This window comes from Lontra canadensis, unplaced genomic scaffold, assembly GCF_010015895.1.
Source record: "Lontra canadensis isolate GAN:19392208 unplaced genomic scaffold, GSC_riverotter_1.0 scaffold30, whole genome shotgun sequence".
Lineage (NCBI taxonomy): Eukaryota > Metazoa > Chordata > Mammalia > Carnivora > Mustelidae > Lontra > Lontra canadensis.
The window spans coordinates 7,475,370-7,495,735 of NW_022631024.1; the positions used below are offsets into that span (position 1 = coordinate 7,475,370).

The following is a 20,366-nucleotide window of genomic DNA, read 5'->3' on the forward strand; positions in this document are numbered from 1 at the left end:
AGCATTCAATGCCAAGAGCATTTCCTATAAGCATCCCACAGAGCATTCAGACCACCTCTACATAGAGATCATGCACTGCGCAGCTCAGGCCAAATGGAACATTTCAGTGACTCATAAAGACTTGAAAGGGAGACACTGAGAACACTCTGGTCATTTCCATTTCAACAGCGGAATTTGCTCTGGAAAATGCTACAATAAAAAATATTAATGCCATAAAAACCGAACAGCAGCCGAAGGACCTCAGTCATAAAGAATAAACATAAATCCTAAAACATATCAGCACAGAAGGCTCCCTCTCACCTTCAAGAAAAACAATGTTTAGGTCCTCGGGAACCCATCTAGGGGAGGGAGACTTAAGTCCGTGGCAGAGTTAAGGAAAAGAAGAGCGGACTACACGACAGTGAGGAGAAAGAGCTGACACAAAGAACGAACTCGGTGTTTGGCCTCCCCACGTTTCACACGCATGCGCCCGCTCCGCCTCGCTGCAGCCCCAAACAGCAGAAACTGTGGTTGTGCTCCTGGCAGAGACAAAGGACAGAGAGATGAAGGGATTGGCCCAAGGTCCCCCAGCAGGCAGCCGGCTCCAAAGCCCAGGTCCCCAGGTGGCACAGATGGCCTCCCAGAGCAGCTCCGCATGTCACACGCTGGGCCTCGCTGTCTCCTACCTACAGAACGAGGGCTGGACTCAATTCTCAGGTTCCTTCCCATTCAAAAGGCAGGCAATTAAGTGTGAAACCAACAGTCCAAGATTCTGTTAAGCCTTTCCGTCTAGAAATAAAATTCAAAATGGTGCCCTTCAAAAATTAAATAACTCTGTATCTGGCGGAGCGGCTCTTATATTAAAGGAACGCACGTGAAGAGCCGAACATTTAACGTGCCCAGCTCAGAGCCAGAGCTCAATAAACAGCAGCTATTATTACTCTTATGATAAAACAGCAACAGCCATTTAATACCAGAGCACGTTTTAATTATACACGATGTGGAATAATCAAATCTCATTTGTTTGAGGCCCCAGACCCCACAGCATAGATCGGGTTGTACAGTTGAAATTAGAACAACTCAAAGCTCAGAAATTACTTGTTTCCATTAGAGATCTGACAAGTCATTTCTTCAATTGGTCACTGGTGGTTTGCAGATAACTATTAGCAGTAATGAGTATTCTAAATTAAATCCAGAGACAGTACCGCTCTGTTCTGTAAAGACAACTGGGGAGAGAGAAACATAATTGTGAAGCGTCCTTCTCTCTGTCCTCCATCCTCTCCCTGATAAACATCTCCTGTGTCTTGCATAGTCTGGCTTTCATTTGGCTACAGATGAAGAAGGGTCTAATCCTTCCCATGATAAATGAGCACGCTGAACAGGTAACTTGTTAAGGAGAATTGGAATTGGGAAAATAACCTTATTTTCCCGTTCCTTGACAACAAGCCCCCTCCACTAACAGATGAAAAACACAATGCTGGAAGACACTTAGCACGGGAGCCAGATCCATCACCACGTAACCCATCCTCAGACACTCTGTACACAGCCTTGGGGACAGGCTGCTCCCATCTCCTTCCACAGCAACAAAGATGAAGCCTGCAAAAGGCAAGGCACTGGCACACGGCAGTGGGAAGAATAATGGAATCCTTAAAAACCTGGATTCCAATCCCGGCTCCGCCACTCGAGAATTATGTGACTGTAAACGAATCTGTCTTAGGCTTATGATTTCTTATCTGTAAAATGGGGATAATATAAGTATCTCAAAGAGTTCTGGCAAGGACTAAATGGGGGCCATTGGTAACATGCCTTACATTACAGGGAAGCCTTTGGCAAACGTGAGCTCCTCTCACTGGGCGGTCTGGGAAGAGCCTCATGTCCGGGACACGGGGAGGACACCAAACTCCCCAAAGCTGGAAACTGCTGATCCTGGCAGAACCCATGTCTGGCCCTGTGTACAAAAGGGCTGGCGGCATAGGTATGGGCTTGTCACACAGAGAATGCCCACAAGACACAGCACTGCCCCTGACTCTGGCATTATCCAGCCTCGATACTTCTCGAGAACTACAGCACCCCCTGGGCCTGGCTGGACAGCGGCAGCAGACATGGTTTGTTAGGGAAGATGATTTGGCATCTCCACTTACATTTTCAAAGTCCTTCATGTTCCGTGCTCTGGTGGGAGACACCGTTTCTTCTGACACATTTGGGAGCACTATAAAAAAGGTAAAACAGACATTGGAAAACAGCATGGTATGCAAATTGCCCAGCAACTTTATTAGGGAATAGAGCCCAGAAAAGAAAAAAAGAAAAAAGGAAAAAAAGAAAAAAAAAGGCAAGAACAGCTTCCACAGTATATCCTGCTGGCATTTTCTGTCTGTTGTGATTTACTGGCTTGAGTCTAGGGAAAGCTCTAAACCATTATATTTCAAATATTTACAAATTACTTAAAGTAGCCCCAGTGTAACGTGTCAGAGAACAAACCCAAAAAATGCACCAGGCATGTGGCCCAGCCAAACTGTGCTGATATGTACTTCCTCAGTGCTTGTCATTTGGTTCTCCTGCTGCGCAGTGTACCATCTTCACGTGTCAGCGACTGAAGCAGAGGTAACTGACTGGGGTTGGCAAACTTTTCCTTAAAATGCCAGACAATAAATATTTTAGGCTCTGTAGGCCATAAACAAAGCCCAAAATCTGTCACAACTGGTCAGCTCTTCTGTTGTAGCACAAAAAATAGTCATAGACAATTCATTAAGTAAGGAAGCTGCGTTCCATTAAGTTTTACTTCCAAATGCAGGCAGCAGGTTGGAAACTGCCCATCCCCCCTTCAGGGTGATTACAGACTTGGCTGATGCCCAAAGCTTTCCACAGTTCCTTTCTTCCAACAAACATTTATTACACACCTACTGTGTGCCAAGCGTCACGCTAGGTGCTGGGGAAAGAATGGACAAAGAGACAGTGAGCCTGTGCTCAAAAGGCTCTGACCTAGGGGGCAAGACAGGCGGGTAACCTAACTGGCACCGTGCTCACAGAGTGCCTGGCGCTGTTCAGATGTTGGGGGAGCGTGCGCGGCATCAATGAATGAATCCATTCTTCCAACAAATATGCGCTGGGGGCCTACTCTCCGCCCGGCACAATTCTAGATCTGGCTACATCAGGAAACAAACAAATGGAGCTGACTGGCTGAGAGAGGAAGATGGAAATGAGCAAAATAACAGGATAATTACATAGGATGTGAGAAGGTGAGAAAGGCCATGGAGAAAACTTAAGTGGATAAGGACTGGAAAGATCCAGGGTGGGGAGAGGACTGCAATTTTAAGTCAGGGCCAAATCAGGAAGTTTGCACTGAGAAAGTGCCCATCGGGCAGACCTGAAGAGAAGGGCAAAGTGAGAAGCCCCATGCCTGTGAGAACCAGCAGTAAACAAAGGCGACCACAGGACAGGAGGCATGTGAGGTGCTGGCGGACAGACTGGGCACAGCCTTGGGACAGGGAGCCCCCAGAGGGCCCAGAGCTGAGGGGTAACACACCTGGACTTGGGTTTCTACCTCTGGCTGCCTCGCTGAGGACAGACTGAAGGCACTTAGAGGGAAACCAGGGGATAAGTCAGGATAGGCTGGAGACCACGGTGGCTTAAAGCAGGTGGCAGGATGATGAGCCGGGGAGGAGGGTCTGATCCTGGATGTTTTAAAGTCACCAAAAGGAATAAATGAACTGAAACAGGTAAAACGTGTAAGCTTGGAGAGGAAAGCACAAGAAGTGAGCCTAGGGAGAGCCACAACGGTGGTGAGCCTTGAGCTGAGTCTGAAAGAGGCAGCAGGCAGAGGAAGGCAAAAGGAAGAAGAAACTTCCCAAGCAAAGGCCCAGAGGTAGGCATGGTCTTCAGAAACCACTGAGCCCAAAAGAGGCTCAGGAAAGAGGCAGGGGCAGACTGTCAAGAGCCCTGTGTACCAGGCAAAGGGCACAAAGCCTTGTTTTCCTGGTTCTCAGACTGGCCATGCTCTGCCACCTACGCCTGCGTCCCTACCTGGTCCTGCTCATTCCTCAAGTCTCAGCTCCATTATCACTGTCTTAAGAAATTCCAGCCTGACCCACCTCCTCCACACCAGAGCACCGCTCCGCCTGACCCCCTCACTGCCTGGCCCACCTTCTCCACACTGGGGCACACACCCCTGCTCACCCCCTCACTGCCTGGCCCACCTCACCCACATCCCCACTCATAGCACCTTTTTTCTTTGTTCATCACATTAGTCATATGATTTACCATGACATTTCTTTGTTGAACTCTCTATCCTCCAGGCTGGGTCACAACCATGTTCAAGGTTGAATCCCAGCATTTAGCCCAGGGCTTGGCAACATACACTATGGGCTGAAGCAAAGAGCAATCCTATCAATTCTCCCCTTCTAATTGCCTGTTCACAGGAAGAACAGAAACTGCTGGATTTTGCGTTTAAGGTAGAAGTTAACAGGCTCTCAGGGTGCCTGGGTGGCTCAGTGGGTTAAAGCCTCTGCCTTCGGCTCAGGTCATGATCTCAGGGTCCTGGGATCCAGCCCCACATCGGGCTCTCTGCTCAGCGGGGAGACTGCTTCCTCCTCTCTCTCTGCCTGCCTCTCTGCCTACTTGTGATCTCTGTCAAATAAATAAATAAAATCTTAAAAAAAAAGAAGAAGAAGAAGAAGTTAACAGGTTCTCAAGGAAAACCTGAGGGGGCCTATAAGTTAAAATATTCTCCAGAAATTACATCTCATGACAACGATACTATCTGTTCTTAAAACTTCTTCCTTCTGCATGTCTCATCACTTTGGAGAAGAGGGAAAAAAAACAAAAACAAAAACACAAGTCAAATTATCTCTAAGATATTTCAACAAGGTAAATTAATAGCACTTCCCTCAGATGCTTATGACAGCATTCGCTTCTTTCAGAAACAAGAATTATGAAGAATGCTTAGCAAAAGCCAAACTGCCCCGTGGAAAGTCTCCTCCTAATCCAGCTTAAACACAATAGACTGCTTATTTCCTCAGCGCCGTCTCCTGTGGTCTAACCAACTATTTGTCTCCAAAGGGCAGGCCCGTGTAGGAATGCTGGGCCTCGACCAGCAAATGGAATCCAGCAGCTTGCCAGGAAGGCCTTGGCACACGGAAGCTCAGCAGCACACAGGGCCCCCCCCGCTCGGGGGCCGAGACCAGCAGATCCTCCAGGCCTGACCCAGTCAGTCCAGCCTCCACACAGCAGCCCAGTTCGGCGAATGCCGGCTCAATCTCTACGAACCTCGTAGCAAGAAATAGAGCTCATGGAATATGGCATAAAGGACATCAATTCCTCCAAGCCAGTGTTTATGAAAGGAAGTAAATAGCAATTCAGTAGGTACATAAAACACTGAGCACCTCCGGAGAGCCCCTCACCATGCCCAGGTAGGCTCTGGGCCCCAGAGACTTCAAAGCCCAGTCCCAGGCCCAAGGCCTCAAGGACCCCACGGTCAAGAGAATGCCCGGCTCTGTATACTTACCACCACTTCCCAAACCAGCAATGGGGCTGATGCCATCCACTTCATCCGGTAAATTGGGAACAAGGCCACTAGGAGAGAGCATGGGCAGGAAGACATGAGTTAGTGTTTGAACAACAGAGACTGTGAGGACTGCCTGGACTGCACTTGACAATCATCAGGCCATAGGCAATGAGCCCCACACAGCTGAGCTCGCTGGAGACACACAGCGCAGAGGGGAAGAACTCCGGCTTTGGGGCTCTAACATGTGATAGCTGAGTGACCTTCAGCAAGGACAGTCATTCATCATTCATTCATTCAGACAGCAAGTGTTCTATGTACCGTATATATGCCAGGCGCAGAGACACTGTGCCAACTGTAAGCTACTGACATTTCTGAGTCTCACTTTACCTGCTACATGGGGCTACCACCCGCTCCCTGCAAAGATTAAATGAGTTCATGTTTATGACACTTGACTCATAGTAAGCACTCGATAAGTGCTATACACTGTTTTTGTCTTTACTATAATTGTCACTATTGACATGCCTACCATGACCAAAAATTAAGCTTCCAAGAACCTGATACCAACTTGGACACTTTAAAAAAGTCAAACAAAAATGCAAACTCCACTGATCCAAGAAATTTTACTGGTTGAATTATAAAAACAGGTTGAGTGAGGATCTGGAGACACTGACAGAAAACTGAATTATAACAGGAGGTGTGGTCGGACAGAAAAGACACTACGCTGGATTCTATTCTAAGCTCTGTCATATACCCCTCCCCGCCTCACTTCTTTCATCCGTAAAAGGTGAACAGCAGCTACTTCATAAGTCACCAAATATCAAAGACACAAAGTACCCAGCAAGGCACCTGGCACATGAGGGCACTCCATAAATAGGAACAAAATATTACTGTCACCAGAAAATATCCAGCACTTTGGAAATTTATGAAAGATTTCCCATTGTGAGAGCTGCCCGTGCCCCAAGAGTCCATGTATTTTCAAAGGGAGGCACTAGGGCACAGAGTCAGCCTGGCCAGGGTCACATGGCAGTTAAGTGGACAACCAAGTCCAGAACCCAAGCCTTTCCTGTCTAACCTCCAATAATGCTTCCCTGTCCCGAGCTATAAACGATGGGTTGAGGCACGCTCAGCCTGACTTTCCGGCACTTTGTTCTCTCCATGTTTCTAAATCCAAATCCATCCTGTTTGAGGACAATTCTGCCTGATCGCCAAATGCTGGGGTTGGGAATGGACCTTTGCCATCAGAGCCAAGCAAAAAATTGGATATCATAAGATTCCAACATCAAGAGAACGATGACATAGTATGTGTCTGCTATAAAGATAAGTGAAAAAAAACTTCAGTAGACTATGGCTTCAACTATGAAAAAAAAAAAAATACATGTACACTAAAGTCACCTCAAATCCTTCCTGGAAACCAAGTGGGCTATGTGTCCATAAGAAGACAAAGGAAATATTAAAAAATTATCATTTGTAGGAAAATGAGAGATATTCTCCTTTCAAATTTTCTATACTTCTTCATTTCCTCCAATAACCATCACTAGAAAAACAAACTCCATTCCCTAAATTGAATATTAGAAATTAAAAACAAGTTCAACCAGCACCTTTTGCAGATGGTGGCCCAAAGGCCCAAAGTGCCACACCAGCTTACTGGTCGGGCTTAGCCGACAGTCTGGTCTATACATTCCCGATGTGGGGTTCTCTCCACCACAGCCACTAACTTACCACCACTGGCTGAAATGGCCCATCAATGACTCCAGTGAAGATGAAACACACTGGAAAACTACATGGCAGGCAAAGCCAAAGAATTTGGTCTTAGACAAGTTTCCAAGAGGCAAACAATGAAGCTTGAAAAATGACACTTGACATTCCATTTATGAAAAGAAACCACTATTTAATGCAGAAGTTCCTGCCTCGTTCCTGCCAAATTTCCATTTGGACTTTACCTAACCACTTTTAAAATGCTATGACTCTGTCATCTGCATCTCCCATCCACTCCAGCCACCCTCCAGCTTCAAGTAGCTCCCTCGTCCCCTTCACTCTTAGCCGTGGGACTTCAAGGACCCCCACTAGAAATCAGAACTATGCAAGCAAAAGCAGAGGGCTTAGGTACAATTTTATCACGGTATCAGTGGGGGAGATAAAGGCCCAAAAGGGGAAGAACCTCTTGGCCCAAAATCACAAGGGGATCTCAGCCACACGGAGACCAAAACCCAGTTTCTCAGGGTCCGTATTCCACTCGCTCACCTGTGCCCGGGCCGCCCAAAGCTCCTAGACGAACATGGCACCTAGTCACCGCTGGCTTCCTCAAAGGCCAAGTACAGCATAACCCTACTGAGCTATCGTGTGGGGCACCCACGGGGGAAGAGGCACCACACTCGGGACAGGTGGCCTCCTGCTGTGGCCTCACCATGGCCCTTCTGTGGGAGGTGGTAGTTTTTAATTGTTGCCTTTTAAAAAAAAACAAAAAACAAACAAACAACAACAAAAAAAACCACAAGGAACACAGCTCAGAAAACTTAGTAAGCTGAAAGACCCGAGCTGGCCTGATTTCAGGTCCCATGCTCTTAAGCTCTACAGCCCCGACCTCCCCCCGCCCGTGGATGCCCCTCACGCCTTCCTGCAGGGGAACATGATACGGGCCAAATGAACCAAGGCAGAGGATTCCCAGTGATCGGCACAGAGCACCCTTTCTGAGGCTTTTGGTCGACTCCGTGTTGGGCCAATGAAGAGACGCTCAGCCGTGCTTCGCCCCCTCACCCTCTTGTCTCGCTCCACCACCACCCAAAAGGCACAGTCGCTTTCTGTGCCGTGGGTGGCGGAGCCGCTGTCCGTTCACACCACAAGCCCCAGGAAGGCCCAGCGGACCGTGTGCTTCGTTGATAAAGTGTCAGGAGAGCTGAGGCTCCACGTTCGGAAAACAATTATACCAAGTGCACTTTGGTCTGTCTTTTAACAACTCATTCTTCATTCTGTTATTTATTCTAAATTAGTGAAGAAATATATAAACAAAAAAATCCAAAGTAAGACATCCAGACGGCCAACGGACGCATGAAAAGATGCTCTACTTCACTGACCAACAGGAAGGTGCAAAACAAAACCACAATGAGATACCCTCTCCCACCTGTCAGAAGGGCTAGACTCAAAAAGACAAGAAACAACAAGTGTTGGCAAGGATGTGGGGAAAACGGGAACCCTCTTGCACCGCTGGTGGGAATGCAGATTGGTGCAGCCACCGCAGAAAACAGTATGGAGGCTCCTCAAAAAATGAGAACTAGAATTACCATATAATCCAGTAATTCCACTATTGGGCGTTTACCCAAAGAAAACGAAAACACTAATATGAAGAGAGATGCACCCCATGTCATCACAGAATTATGTACAACAGCCAAGATAAGGAAACAACCTGAAGGTCCATCAACAGACAAATGGATAAAGACGTGGTATATACATGCCCTGGAGTATTACTCAGCCATGTAAAAGGAGGAGATCTCACCCTTTATAACAACATGGACGGACCTAGAGGGTATTATGCTAGGTGAAATAAGTCAAAGAAAGACAAATACCATATGCTTCCATTTATAATAGAGATTCTACAAAACAAACAAACAAAAAAGCAGAAACAGAGACCCAAATGAGTGGTTGCCAGAAGGGTAGGGGGTGGGGAAGGAAGGGGCAAAATGGGTGAAGGGAGTGGGAGGGAAAAAAAAGACAAGCCTAAAGTTCTTGACGACTCCCCACTCCCATCTGAGACCCCTGGGAGGTCGTCACTGCTGTTGGCAAGACGTGTCCATCTAGGCCTTTTTCTATATATTTACAGATACAGGGACATAGTTTCATTTTGTGGTTTTAAAAGCAAAACAAATACAACCAAACTGTACATGTTATTCTGCAGTATCTGTTCTTTACATAATGTGTCCCAAAGATGTTTTCGTGACAGTACAAATAGATGTACCTTCAGGTTTTTAACTCCCACAAAGCATTCTACAACAGTGTTTTTCAAACTTTACTGACCACAACCCAGAGAAGGAAATATATTATCCTTCATTCTTGAAGTGCTTTCTATTCTATGCTATTATATTTTTAAAATCCTAGTTGACACCTACAAAATTGGATTTCATGAGCTACCAATGTTTCGCAGTCTAAAATTCACTTTTGAAAGGATGTGTATTTACCCGATCCCCTGACGGTAATTCAATTTGCTCCCAAGGTGTTCCTTCTACAAACAATGCTTTATGAATATCCTCATACAGGTCTCCCTGTACAGGTACGTGATAATTTCTCTAAGATAACAGGAAGTGGAATTGCTGGGTCAAGACATATTCACATTTTTTTTAGTAGGCAAAGGATCTGAAAATACAGTGGACCCTTGAACAACATGAGTGGAACAGCATGGGTCCACTTACACACAAATGTTTTCTAGTAAATACTGCACCATACTGTAAGTGTATTTTCTCTTCCTTATGATTTTCTTAATAATAAATTCTATTTATGTTCTAGCTTCCTTTACTGTAAGACTACAGTATATATATAATACATATAACACACAAAATATGTGTTAATCGACTGTCTATGAATCAGGCTCTCAGTTAACAATAGCCTAGTAGTTAAGTTTTGGGGGGAGTCAGAAGTTACATGTGGATTAACCAGTATGTAGGACATCACGCTCCTAGCCCCGTGTTGTTCAGGAATCAATTGTACACAAACGGCTATAGAAGCACAAGAAAAAATGTTCAAGATCATTAGTCATCAGGGAAATATAAACAAATAGAAGGAGATAACATGTCACACGCCCGAGGCTGGCCTTCACCAAAATGACAGACAATAACAAGTGTTGACAAGGCTGTGAAGATACAGAAGAACCCTCTTCTGCTACTGGAGGGAGGGTACAAAGTGCTGGGCAGTTCCTCGAGATGTCAAACATACACAGAGTTAGCATATGACCCAGAAGTTCTACCCCCAGCTCTATACCCAAGAGAAAGGACAACACACATCCACACAAAAACTTATGCATGAATAAATGTTTGTAGCAATATTATTCATAGGAGCCAAAAAAAAAAAAAGCAGAAACAACCCAAATGTCATCAGCCAATGAAAGAACAAAGAAAACATGTTACATATATCCAGTGGAATATTATTTGGCCATAAAAAGGAATGAAGTATGTCACAGATATACCACTACATGGGTGAACCTCACAGTTGACCACATAGTATAAGACTTCATTTATATGAAACATCAAGAACAGTCAAATTAATGGACAAAAACTAGACTGTGGTTGCCCAGGGCTGGGGGCAGAGGAGGGGAGGGGAACTAGCCAGTGTTATGAATGTTTGTGTCCCCTCCCAGAATTCCTATGTTGAAACCCTACTCCCCGTCCCAAGTGATAGCATTAGGAAGTGGGGTCTTTGGAAGGTTATTAAGATTAGATGAGGGCAGGAAGGTAGAGCCCCATGAATGGGATTAGTGCCCTTACTAGGGTTACAGGAGATCTGCTTCCTCTCTCTGCTTACCACCCGAAGAGGAAACAATGGGAAGTTAGCAGTCTGCAACCCATAAGAAGGCTCTCACCAGAACTCAGCCATGCTGGCACACTGATCTTGGACTTCGGTCTCCAGAACTGGGAGAAGTAAATTCTGTCATCTATAAGTCAGCCACAGTCTCTGACATTTTTGTTACAGCAGCCAAGCTAAGACAGGGAGTGACTGCTAATGGACACAGGGTTTCTTTCTTAGATAACGAAAGTATTCTAAAATGGGATTATGGAGGGGACCCTGGGTGGCTCAGTGGGTCAAGCCTCTGCCTTCAGCTCAGGTCATGATCTCAGGGTCCTGGGATCGAGCCCTGCATCGGGCTCTCTGCTTAGCAGGGAGCCTGCTTCCCCCTCTCTCTCTGCCTGCCTCTCTGCCTACTTGTGATCGCTGTCAAATAAATAAATAAAATCTTTCTTAAAAAATGGGATTATGGTGATGATTGCACAACTCTGTAAATACACTAAAAAATCACTGACTAGTCTGTTTTCAATGGGTGAACTTTTTGGCACACAAATTACATTTCAATAAAGCTGTTTTTAAAAAAACACACCTGGGCATATTTTTTTTTTTAAAGATTTTATTTTTATTTATTTGACAGAGAGAGATCACAAGTAGACAGAGAGGCAGGCAGAGAGAGAGAGAGGGAAGCAGGCTCCCTGCTGAGCAGAGAGCCCGATGCGGGACTCAATCCCAGGACCCTGAGATCATGACCTGAGCCGAAGGCAGCGGCTTAACCCACTGAGCCACCCAGGCGCCCCCATATTTTTAACACCAAACTGTATTCCAGAAAGACTGCAGCAGTTGACACTCTGTGTGTGCACTTTTTCAGAGCGATTACAATGCAGCATTTCACTACTAAATATAGAGCCTGTGTTTACATGGTATTTGTCTTTTTAGAGACTGAATAAAATTGACTCATTCAACAAATATTTGTTGATCCTCTACTATCTATGTGCCAGACGTGGTTCTAGATCTAAAGATACAGTGGGGAACAAGCCAGCCACACTCCTTGCCCTCACTAAGCTTATACTGGTGACTGGGAACACGTTCTATAAACTTCAAGCCTAGGGGCACCCCTGATCCAAGCTCAGCCTTAGATCAAGCCTACAAACCTTCTCCAAAATTTCATTCCACCATCCTCTTTCTCGACCTCCTTCTACAAATGTCCATGAAGGCATTCTTGGCCTGACAAAGTATGGCTGTGTACAAACATGCAGGAAAACATTTTCTTTTGGTCTGCTCCTCACCAGAGAGCAAGCACTTAATGGTCATGCACCAGAGGAACCCACAGAAGAACAAACCTGGGCCCAGGCCTTCAGAAATTCACAGTTAGGGAGAGGCAGAATTGCAGGCATGAAAACTAAGGGACAAATCCAGGATAGTGGGCACCAAGGATTTTGTCCAGGAAACCGTGCAACACCATAACAATAAAATAAAAACAGCTAACATGTAATGCACCCCCAGCAGTTGTCCGGTACAGAATGCACAAAGCTTTGCTCCATCCATATAGTCACCCGATAACTAGGCGTTATCACTGAAGAGAAACTGAGGCTCAGAAGGGTTGACTGAATTACTAAAGCAACTCGGCCAGTAAGCGGCCGAAGCAGCATTCACATCCAGTCGTCCTGAGTACAAAGACCAGGATCTTCCAAAACCACCAGGCAGGGCTTAATAAAGGGACTTAGCATGGGTGAGGCTCCCAGGCATGGCATCTGAGCCCGACTCTCACAGCCTGGAGCGCTCTGGGGCACCCACAGGTGATCAAGTTTGGAGAGAATGACGCATATCGACCGATTCAACAAAAGTCTGAGGACAAACTGGACTTGTTTCGTCTCTAAAACTGGGGCTTGGAAATACCAAGCAGAAGTACTCGTATTAGTATAAAAAGAGATGATTTTATTCCACGGATTTTTCTCTTCCACTGTGACCATCTAATGGAGACTCTGTCTCATTCAGGACCTTTCTGCCACTCTTGAAGGGCCAGTTCACGTGGCAGCAGCTCCCTAAAATCCTCCCAGAGGCCTCTCAGCACAAGTTCAGAGAACTAGCTGAAGGTAGGGCAGGTACCGAGAGTCAGGCTTTGGAGTAAGCCTGGATTAAAATCCGGGTTCCAATAAGACTCCTAACTGAGAGGACAAAGGGGGTTGATGGAGGGACGTGGGTGGAGGGTGGGCTAGATGGGGGATGGGGATTCAGGAGGGCACTCGTTATGATGAGCTCTGGGGATTGTCTGTAAGTGATGAATCACTGAATTCTACTCTAGACACCAATATTGCACTGTATGGGAACTACCTAAAATTTAAATAATATAACTACATAAATAAATAAATAAAGTACATCTTGGCTCGCTTGTGTACTTTTTTACAGAATCACAGCCCATTTACTTCACCTCTCTGAGCCTCAGTGTGCCCACCTATAAAAAGGGGGCAATTCTGTCACCTCCCATTTATGTGCCTCACACCAGGTTAGGAACCGGAGTCACAAAGATGAACAAAACACAGGCCCTGCTCAGCAACAGGTCAGAGTCTAATTAGGAAGGCAGACACCTTATAGGTGTCCCTGAACCATCCAGTGCGGGAGCCACCAGCCACACATACCTGCGGAGCACCTGAAATGTGGTAAATCCAAACCAAGAAGGCTTGTAAGCATAAAACGCTTCCGGGTGTCAAGGACTTTGTAAGGTAAAAAAGAATGTGAAATACTTCACTAATCATTTTTTATTGTTTGCAAGTTAGATGGATAATATATTGATTTAATTTCCATATATTATTAAAATTAATTTCACCTGTTTCTTTCTTACGTTTTCATTGCGGCTCCTAGAAAAGTTTAAGTTACATAGGTGGCTCATGTTATATTTCTACTGAACAGCATTAGTCAATAAAACTCAGTGAGGTAGGGGCGCCTGGGTGGCTCGGTCGGTTAAGCATCTGCCTTCGGCTCAGGTCATGATTCCGGGGTCCTGGGATTGAGTCCCTCATTGGCCTCCCTGCCTAGGGGGGAGTCTGCTTCTCCCTCTCTCTCTGTCCCTTCCTCCGCTCATGTGCTTGGGCTCTCTCTCTCTCTGTCTCTCCCTCTCTTGTGCACTTTCTCTCAAATAAATAAAATCTTTAAAAAAAAAAAAAAAAGTGAGGTAAATAAGGGCTGAGCTGGGGCCAGTGATGGGTAGGGGTGGCTGGAAGAGCACAGAGGGCCCAGGTGGGGATGGGGGCATGTCAGCGAAGCCTTCCTGACACTGAAATCTAAGTGATACCTGAAAAATAAGAGGCATTAATAAGGCAAAAGGGGAGAAGGGAAGGCAACTCAGGCAGCAGGAAGAACGAGTGCACAGGCCCAAGAGTAAGAAAGAACAAGGCAAGGCCACTCGTGACAAAGAGCTTGGCAGCCAGGCAGAGGGAAATGTTTGGGGACGAGAAAGGTAGGGACAGAGAGGACAGAGGAGGTTAGCGAGGTAAATGGGGCCAACTTACAAAGGACCTTGGAAACTATAGTAAAGAACTTCATCCTGAGAGGGATGGGTAGCCAGAGAGGGTCTGAAGCGGGTAAGAGCCCAGTCACAGGAATGTATACAGCGAAGGCAGGAAGGGACGGCCAGGGAGGAGATGTGTTCATCTGCAGAGTCGCTACGCTGTTAAGACACTGGTCAAAATCCTTTCAGATTCAGCCATTTGTCAGATGACAAAAACGGAAACTCCCAGGGGGTCTTGCCCAAGACCACAGGGTTGTTAAATACAGAACTGGGATTAAAACCCACCCATGCCTGGGTCCCAAAGCCCAATGGCTTGGTCAGCTGGCACAGAGATAAGAGCTGAGAGCATTAATGGACTTTGTCTTAATGGCAGTGAGAAGCGCTAAACATATACACAGCAGCAGACTGACCGCCAGACTCACACCGTAAAAAGGCTTTCACACTGTAGTATAAAGACTATTACAGGTGTGAGGACAATCCAGGTGAGAGGTCCTCCCCAGTATGTTGCGACAGCGGTAATCAGAGGAAGAGAAAGGACCGTGATGAATGACCAAGGATGCTGTCAGGCAGGAGCTGCGAAGGGCCTTGCTCTGTGCCTGATACATAATGGGTTCTCAGTAAACAGAGTAACCATGTGACCAGGTTTGCCCAAGATAGGACCACTTTATGCCCGCTGTCTAGACATAAATATTAATTGTGCCCATTTCACTCTTAAAAGTATCCCAGGTTGCACAATAAATAACATGGGCACCCTCTCAGTGACGGTCTGTTGACTAAAACCAGCAGCCTATCCCCAGCAGAGCTGGATAAACACTATGGATTCTCAGTCAGGGCTCTCCTCCACATCCTTCTTCCCACTCTCCACCAGGAGCCCCCAAAAACCAAACGGCCCCAGCCCTGGAGCAGTCTAGGGCTCTGTCAGGCTTTCTGACCAAAAGGTCCCACAGACAATGTGGGCTCCAAAAGCCTCTTGGGTCAGGTCCATTAGGAGGCCACTCCCAGCCATTAGTCCCCAGTTTGACATACGGATGATGATGATGCTAAAGATGATAACACAGGATCATTTTTTAAGCACCGATTATGTGCCAAACACTACTCTTGCCAAGCAAATCGCGGGGAAGGCATCTTCTCTTTTCATCTTCACCCCAATTTCTGTTGGGTGGATGTTACTATTAGCCCCATTTTACAGACAGGAAAACAGGTTAAATCCCTTTACTAAAAAGCCGCACAACTGGTTAGGTTAAAGGGCTGGACCTTAATCCACTTCTGTTCAACTCAAACCAATAGTTTGCACACTTAGTTTGAGGCAAACAAGCTCATCCTTTTGAGCTGGTGGTTAGCAACACTCCTCCAATCTCCCAAGGCTTAAACGCACCTGAGATCAATAAACTGAGGCCCAGAGAGAGGAAATGGTTCTTAACCACTGCACTTCACTGCCTCCGTCTTGGTGGCCACTATGTGACCCCATGAACGAAGTCCAGACACACCAACTACCTTGCCCACAATGAAAGCAAACCTCCAAGTCAGAATGAACCATCAAGTGCCCCCAAGGTTCCTACTCCTCAACCAGCCCCTACCAATGGTACACTCCAAGAGGTCTCCCACCTCTCCCTCTTTCAGAAAACCCCTTAGCGGACCCTCACATCCTCTTCAAAGTATTTCCCGAGAGGCAGGCGTGATGTAGGTCGGGACCCCCGGTTCCCGCACATCAGTATAAGCTGCTGGGTCCTCGAGACTCGCCCCATCCCAGACCCCACCCCACACACTGCCCCTGTCCGGACGCCTTCAAACACCCTCAAGGGCAAACCCCAAGTCTCGGTTAGGGTGTACCCCCATCAGCGGGAATCCCGTCCGGGTTACCGCGCCCCTGCAAAGCCCCGGCCGCACCTGCAGCCGCTGAGCGTCCCGGGGAGGGTGACGTCCTCTTCCAACACCGAGTCCATCGTGGACACAGAGGAGGTGGTGGCGTTGGTGTCTGTGGCGGCGGGGTCAACTGGTTCCCCCGCTGTCGCGACCCGCAGGCTCCCCAGGTCCCCGCCCCCTCCAATCCTGCTCTTGTTCGGACTTCGGCGGCGCCGCTGGAATTCAAACCGCAGCCGCCGCCATCTTTCCCGGCGCTTCTTCCTACGGAAACGAGGCGGGGTCATCGAGGGGCGCGCGGTGAAGCCGACAGACGGGGGCCAGAGGCCGGGCAGGGAATCGCTGGCAGGTGCCATCTTGATTAAGGGCATAAGCCTTCGCACTTGGACCAGCAAGACTAAGGAAAGAAAGGCAGGCTGACATTTTTTGTGAGGGCGCTCAGGCCGAGGCCGGGGCAAGTGCCATCTTTGTTGAGGGCAAAGGCCGGCTTTGGTCCGTTAATTCAAGCGGGAGATGGGAACCCAGTCTTTCACCGACCCTCAGAGTTCCTAACCCAGTAAATGTTTTTCTAGAACAAAGACCCCCTAATCTTAAGGGTCATTATACTGTGCATCCAGAAGGCTTTCGCCTTGAGCTGAAACTCAGATAAACAAATGCTGCCTCACTTTATAAAAATCATATCTGCGGAATCCCAATTCCAGCAATAGTTTGCACACTTAGTTTGAGGCAAACAAGCTCATCCTTTTGAGCTGGTGGTTAGCAACACTCCTCCAATCTCCCAAGGCTTAAACGCACCTGAGATCAATAAACTGAGGCCCAGAGAGAGGAAATGAATCGCCCAAAGTCATGAACAGTAACACTGTCAACAGACCCACAGCTCCTGCCAACTAGATCAGGGCTCTCTATAACTCCAGCTGCCCTTCCTAAAGCATAGAGCAACCAGCAAACACACAGATTTTGACAGAACTGGACGGTGAAGTCAACCTACCTCTCCCCGTCTGGTGTTGCTACCTTCCCCCTGCGAGCCATCAAAAGAATTCTGGAAGAAAATAACTTGAAAAGATGGGGGAGTGGGCGGAGGGTGACTTTCCCTATAATCAGGTACCAGTCCTCCTATGTGCTAAAATGTAAGTGTACTTTCCAAAAGAGGCCTTCTCTAATCCTCTAATGTAAAGTAAGCCCTTTCTTCTATTCTTAGCAACCCATATTTTTCTTCTGTGGCACTTAACCACATTTTGTAATTATGTATTTCTGTGTTTTGAAAAAAATCTTCCTTTTGCTCTAGACTGGAAACCCCATGAGGACAGATACTGTGTTCTGATTGTTCACTACTATATCCCCTACACTATGCCTGCCTCCCAGAAGGTGTTTTAAAATATATGTGAATGAATGATTCAACCAATTTGGAAAGTGGGGGCTAATATGTATCTTGCAAGATTTTTGTGACGATGTGAGGATGACCTAAGATACATCTAGAAGCCCTATTAACAGTAATCCCATACATCCCTCTCCCACCCCTCTATAAGCTTCAATGAAGTCTACAAAACTCATGATCTTGTACCTGTCCCTCTTCTTCAGCCACCCCTGAATCAGCAATAAAACAGCAGCCTGAAAGAGAGAGTGGCCAAGAACTAGTTGGCACATCAGATGCCCTGACCCAGGGAAGAGACAGTCCTTGACACCCTGGAATGGCACTAAGTTCAACCAAAGAGATGAGTGTGTCCCAAAGCAGGGGAGCTGGAGGTACCCTGGTTCTGCCCCAGCCCTCTGTGATCTCTGCAGACCACTCCTCTGGGCCAGCTTCTACACCTCTGAAAGGAGAAGGCTGGACTAGATGGATGTCTCAGGACCTCACAGCTCTGGAGGAGATTTCACTGTGTTTCTCTCAAAGCTGCAAACACACCACCAATTCTGTTCCAGTGAGGGAGGCTGAGTCACAAATCATCACTTCCCAAATGAAGGCACTAAGTTTCCATCCCACAGATGGAAGCTCTTGAGGAAAGAAACGAGGACACAGACTTACACATTTGGAGCATCTCTCATGTATGACCTGTGTCCAGCATATCACATGAACCACCTCTCTAAACTCTCGCAATGGTCCTCTGGAGTAGGTACAGCTGTTATTCTTGTTTTACTCACAGATGAGAAGACGGAGACCAAAAAAGGTAAAAATAACTCACTTCTGGTCTCATTACTGCTAAGTTCCAGAGGTGGGATTGGAGCCCAGGTTCCTCTAAACTCCAATGTCTTCATTGTTTCAGGCAGACTGTCTTTCCTCTCTGTTTGGTTTTCTACACTTTAAGATTTAGGATTAAGAGGTGAGGTCTACATCCAGACAACAGTATTTCAGTGACGTGTTCACCAGACTCTAGTCCTTGGGTAACTACTGCAAGGCGGCCACAAGGCGGATCTTAGTGTTGCCAGCATGATTGCAGGACTGGAAGTGTCAGCACACCTGGATTCAAACTCTGGAAAGTCCTCTGACTTTTCCTATGACTGGGGTCCCTTCGCCTTGCTCCTCCTTGGTTTTCCCATATGTAAAATAGGGCAGACAATGCTGAGCTCACACAGTTGCATTATCTAATTAGATGCTTTGAAAACTATATAGAAAGAGCCTCCGAGCTCCATAGAAAGAGCCTACGAGTTCCTTTCCTTATGATGAATCCATTGCCCTGTCCAGCAAATGACTATGTTCCTGGATGGTAGCTTAAACCCTTTAGTGAACCTGGAAACTGAAAATAGAATCAATTGACAACGGATAGCCTATTTGGGAAGTTGTTTTTCCCATTTTCGGGGTCAGGGATGAGCCCTTTGCCCCATCCCTGTCTCACCAGGGCCCTTCTCTCTGCCAAGCCTGGAGATGACGTCACCACCACCAGCTGTTTGGGCTATCTGACTCCATCTCCTTGACAACAGCCACCCAGCCACAAAGCTGGCATTATTATTCTGTTGGGCTAGGTCAGAGCAAATGGCTGGGAGGAAGTAGCTTGCAGGCAGATGTTTCTCATTAGGGTAGAACCCTCCCGAAGTTTTTGCAGCTCAGCATCTCATCAAGACACTTGAGCTGCCATTACTAGCAGAAAGAATAACTTTGTAACATCAAGACCTACATGTTGCGGCTTTGCACTCTTTCATTTTATCCTCATGCCACTAGGAAGTGTTTGGAGCTAGTGCCCTAGTCTGCAGATGGAGAAAGAAAGGATCATGGAAGGGAAGAGGTTTCCCAAAGGCATTCTTTTCTTCTATCTTTCTCTCTTTGTTTTCTTCTCTTTTTCTTAGTTTTTTATTCAGAAATAATTCCAGACTTTGAAGAAAAATTGCAAAAATAGTACAAAGAATTCCCCAGATAGCATTCACCCAGCTTTCTAATATAGTAACATCTTACATAACCATAGTGTAATTGTCAAAAATAAGAAATTGCATTGATACAGTGCTGTTTACTACAGACCTTATTTAAATTTAATCAGTTTTCCCATGAATGCCTGTTTCTTGGATCCAAGAAAGGATTCCACCCTGCATTTAGTTCTTCTGCCTCCTGACTCTCCTCTAGCCTGTGACAGCTACCCTGTCTTTGGATTTCATGACACTGACACCTGAGGAAAATTCTTGCCGATTATTTGATAGAATGCTTCTCGGTTTGGGTTCACGTGGTGTTTCCTCATGATTAAATCGAGAGGTTATGCACTTTGGGCACGAAGGCCACCAAAGTGATACTATGCCATTCCCAGGGTGTCAGGAGACAGACGATGTTCATACATCTCATTCACTGGTAATATCAACTCTGATCCTGGCTAAGGTCCTATCTGCCAAGATTCTCCCTGGCAACATTATTATTTTTCTTTTTGTCATTAGTTAAAAAGTCTTGTGAGGTGATATTTGGAACTATGCAAATATCCTGGTTTTCATCAGACTTTCACCCACTAATTTTATTTTATCTTTTTATTTATTCGTGAGAGAGAGAGAGACGTAGAGGGAGAAGGAGCCCGATGCGGGGCTCGATCCCAGGATGCTGGGATTGTGACTCAAGCCGAAGGC

General features: G+C 46.5%; 1 protein-coding gene across 5 annotated transcripts in view; it reads right to left on the reverse strand.

Moving 5' to 3' along the window:
- CDK5RAP2 (CDK5 regulatory subunit associated protein 2) overlaps positions 1-16,590 on the reverse strand; it is a 167,907-nt gene extending 151,317 nt beyond the window's left edge. For all 5 annotated transcript variants that reach the window (XM_032865725.1, XM_032865728.1, XM_032865727.1 and 2 more), the window contains exons 1-3: positions 16,359-16,590; positions 5,480-5,547; positions 2,121-2,188 (exon numbers count right to left, since the gene is read on the reverse strand). In XM_032865725.1, the coding sequence (XP_032721616.1) occupies positions 2,121-2,188; positions 5,480-5,547; positions 16,359-16,414 (192 nt within the window). In that variant the 5' untranslated portion in view covers positions 16,415-16,590. The remainder of the gene's footprint in view (positions 1-2,120; positions 2,189-5,479; positions 5,548-16,358) is intronic.
- Between the last annotated feature and the right edge of the window lie 3,776 nt (positions 16,591-20,366).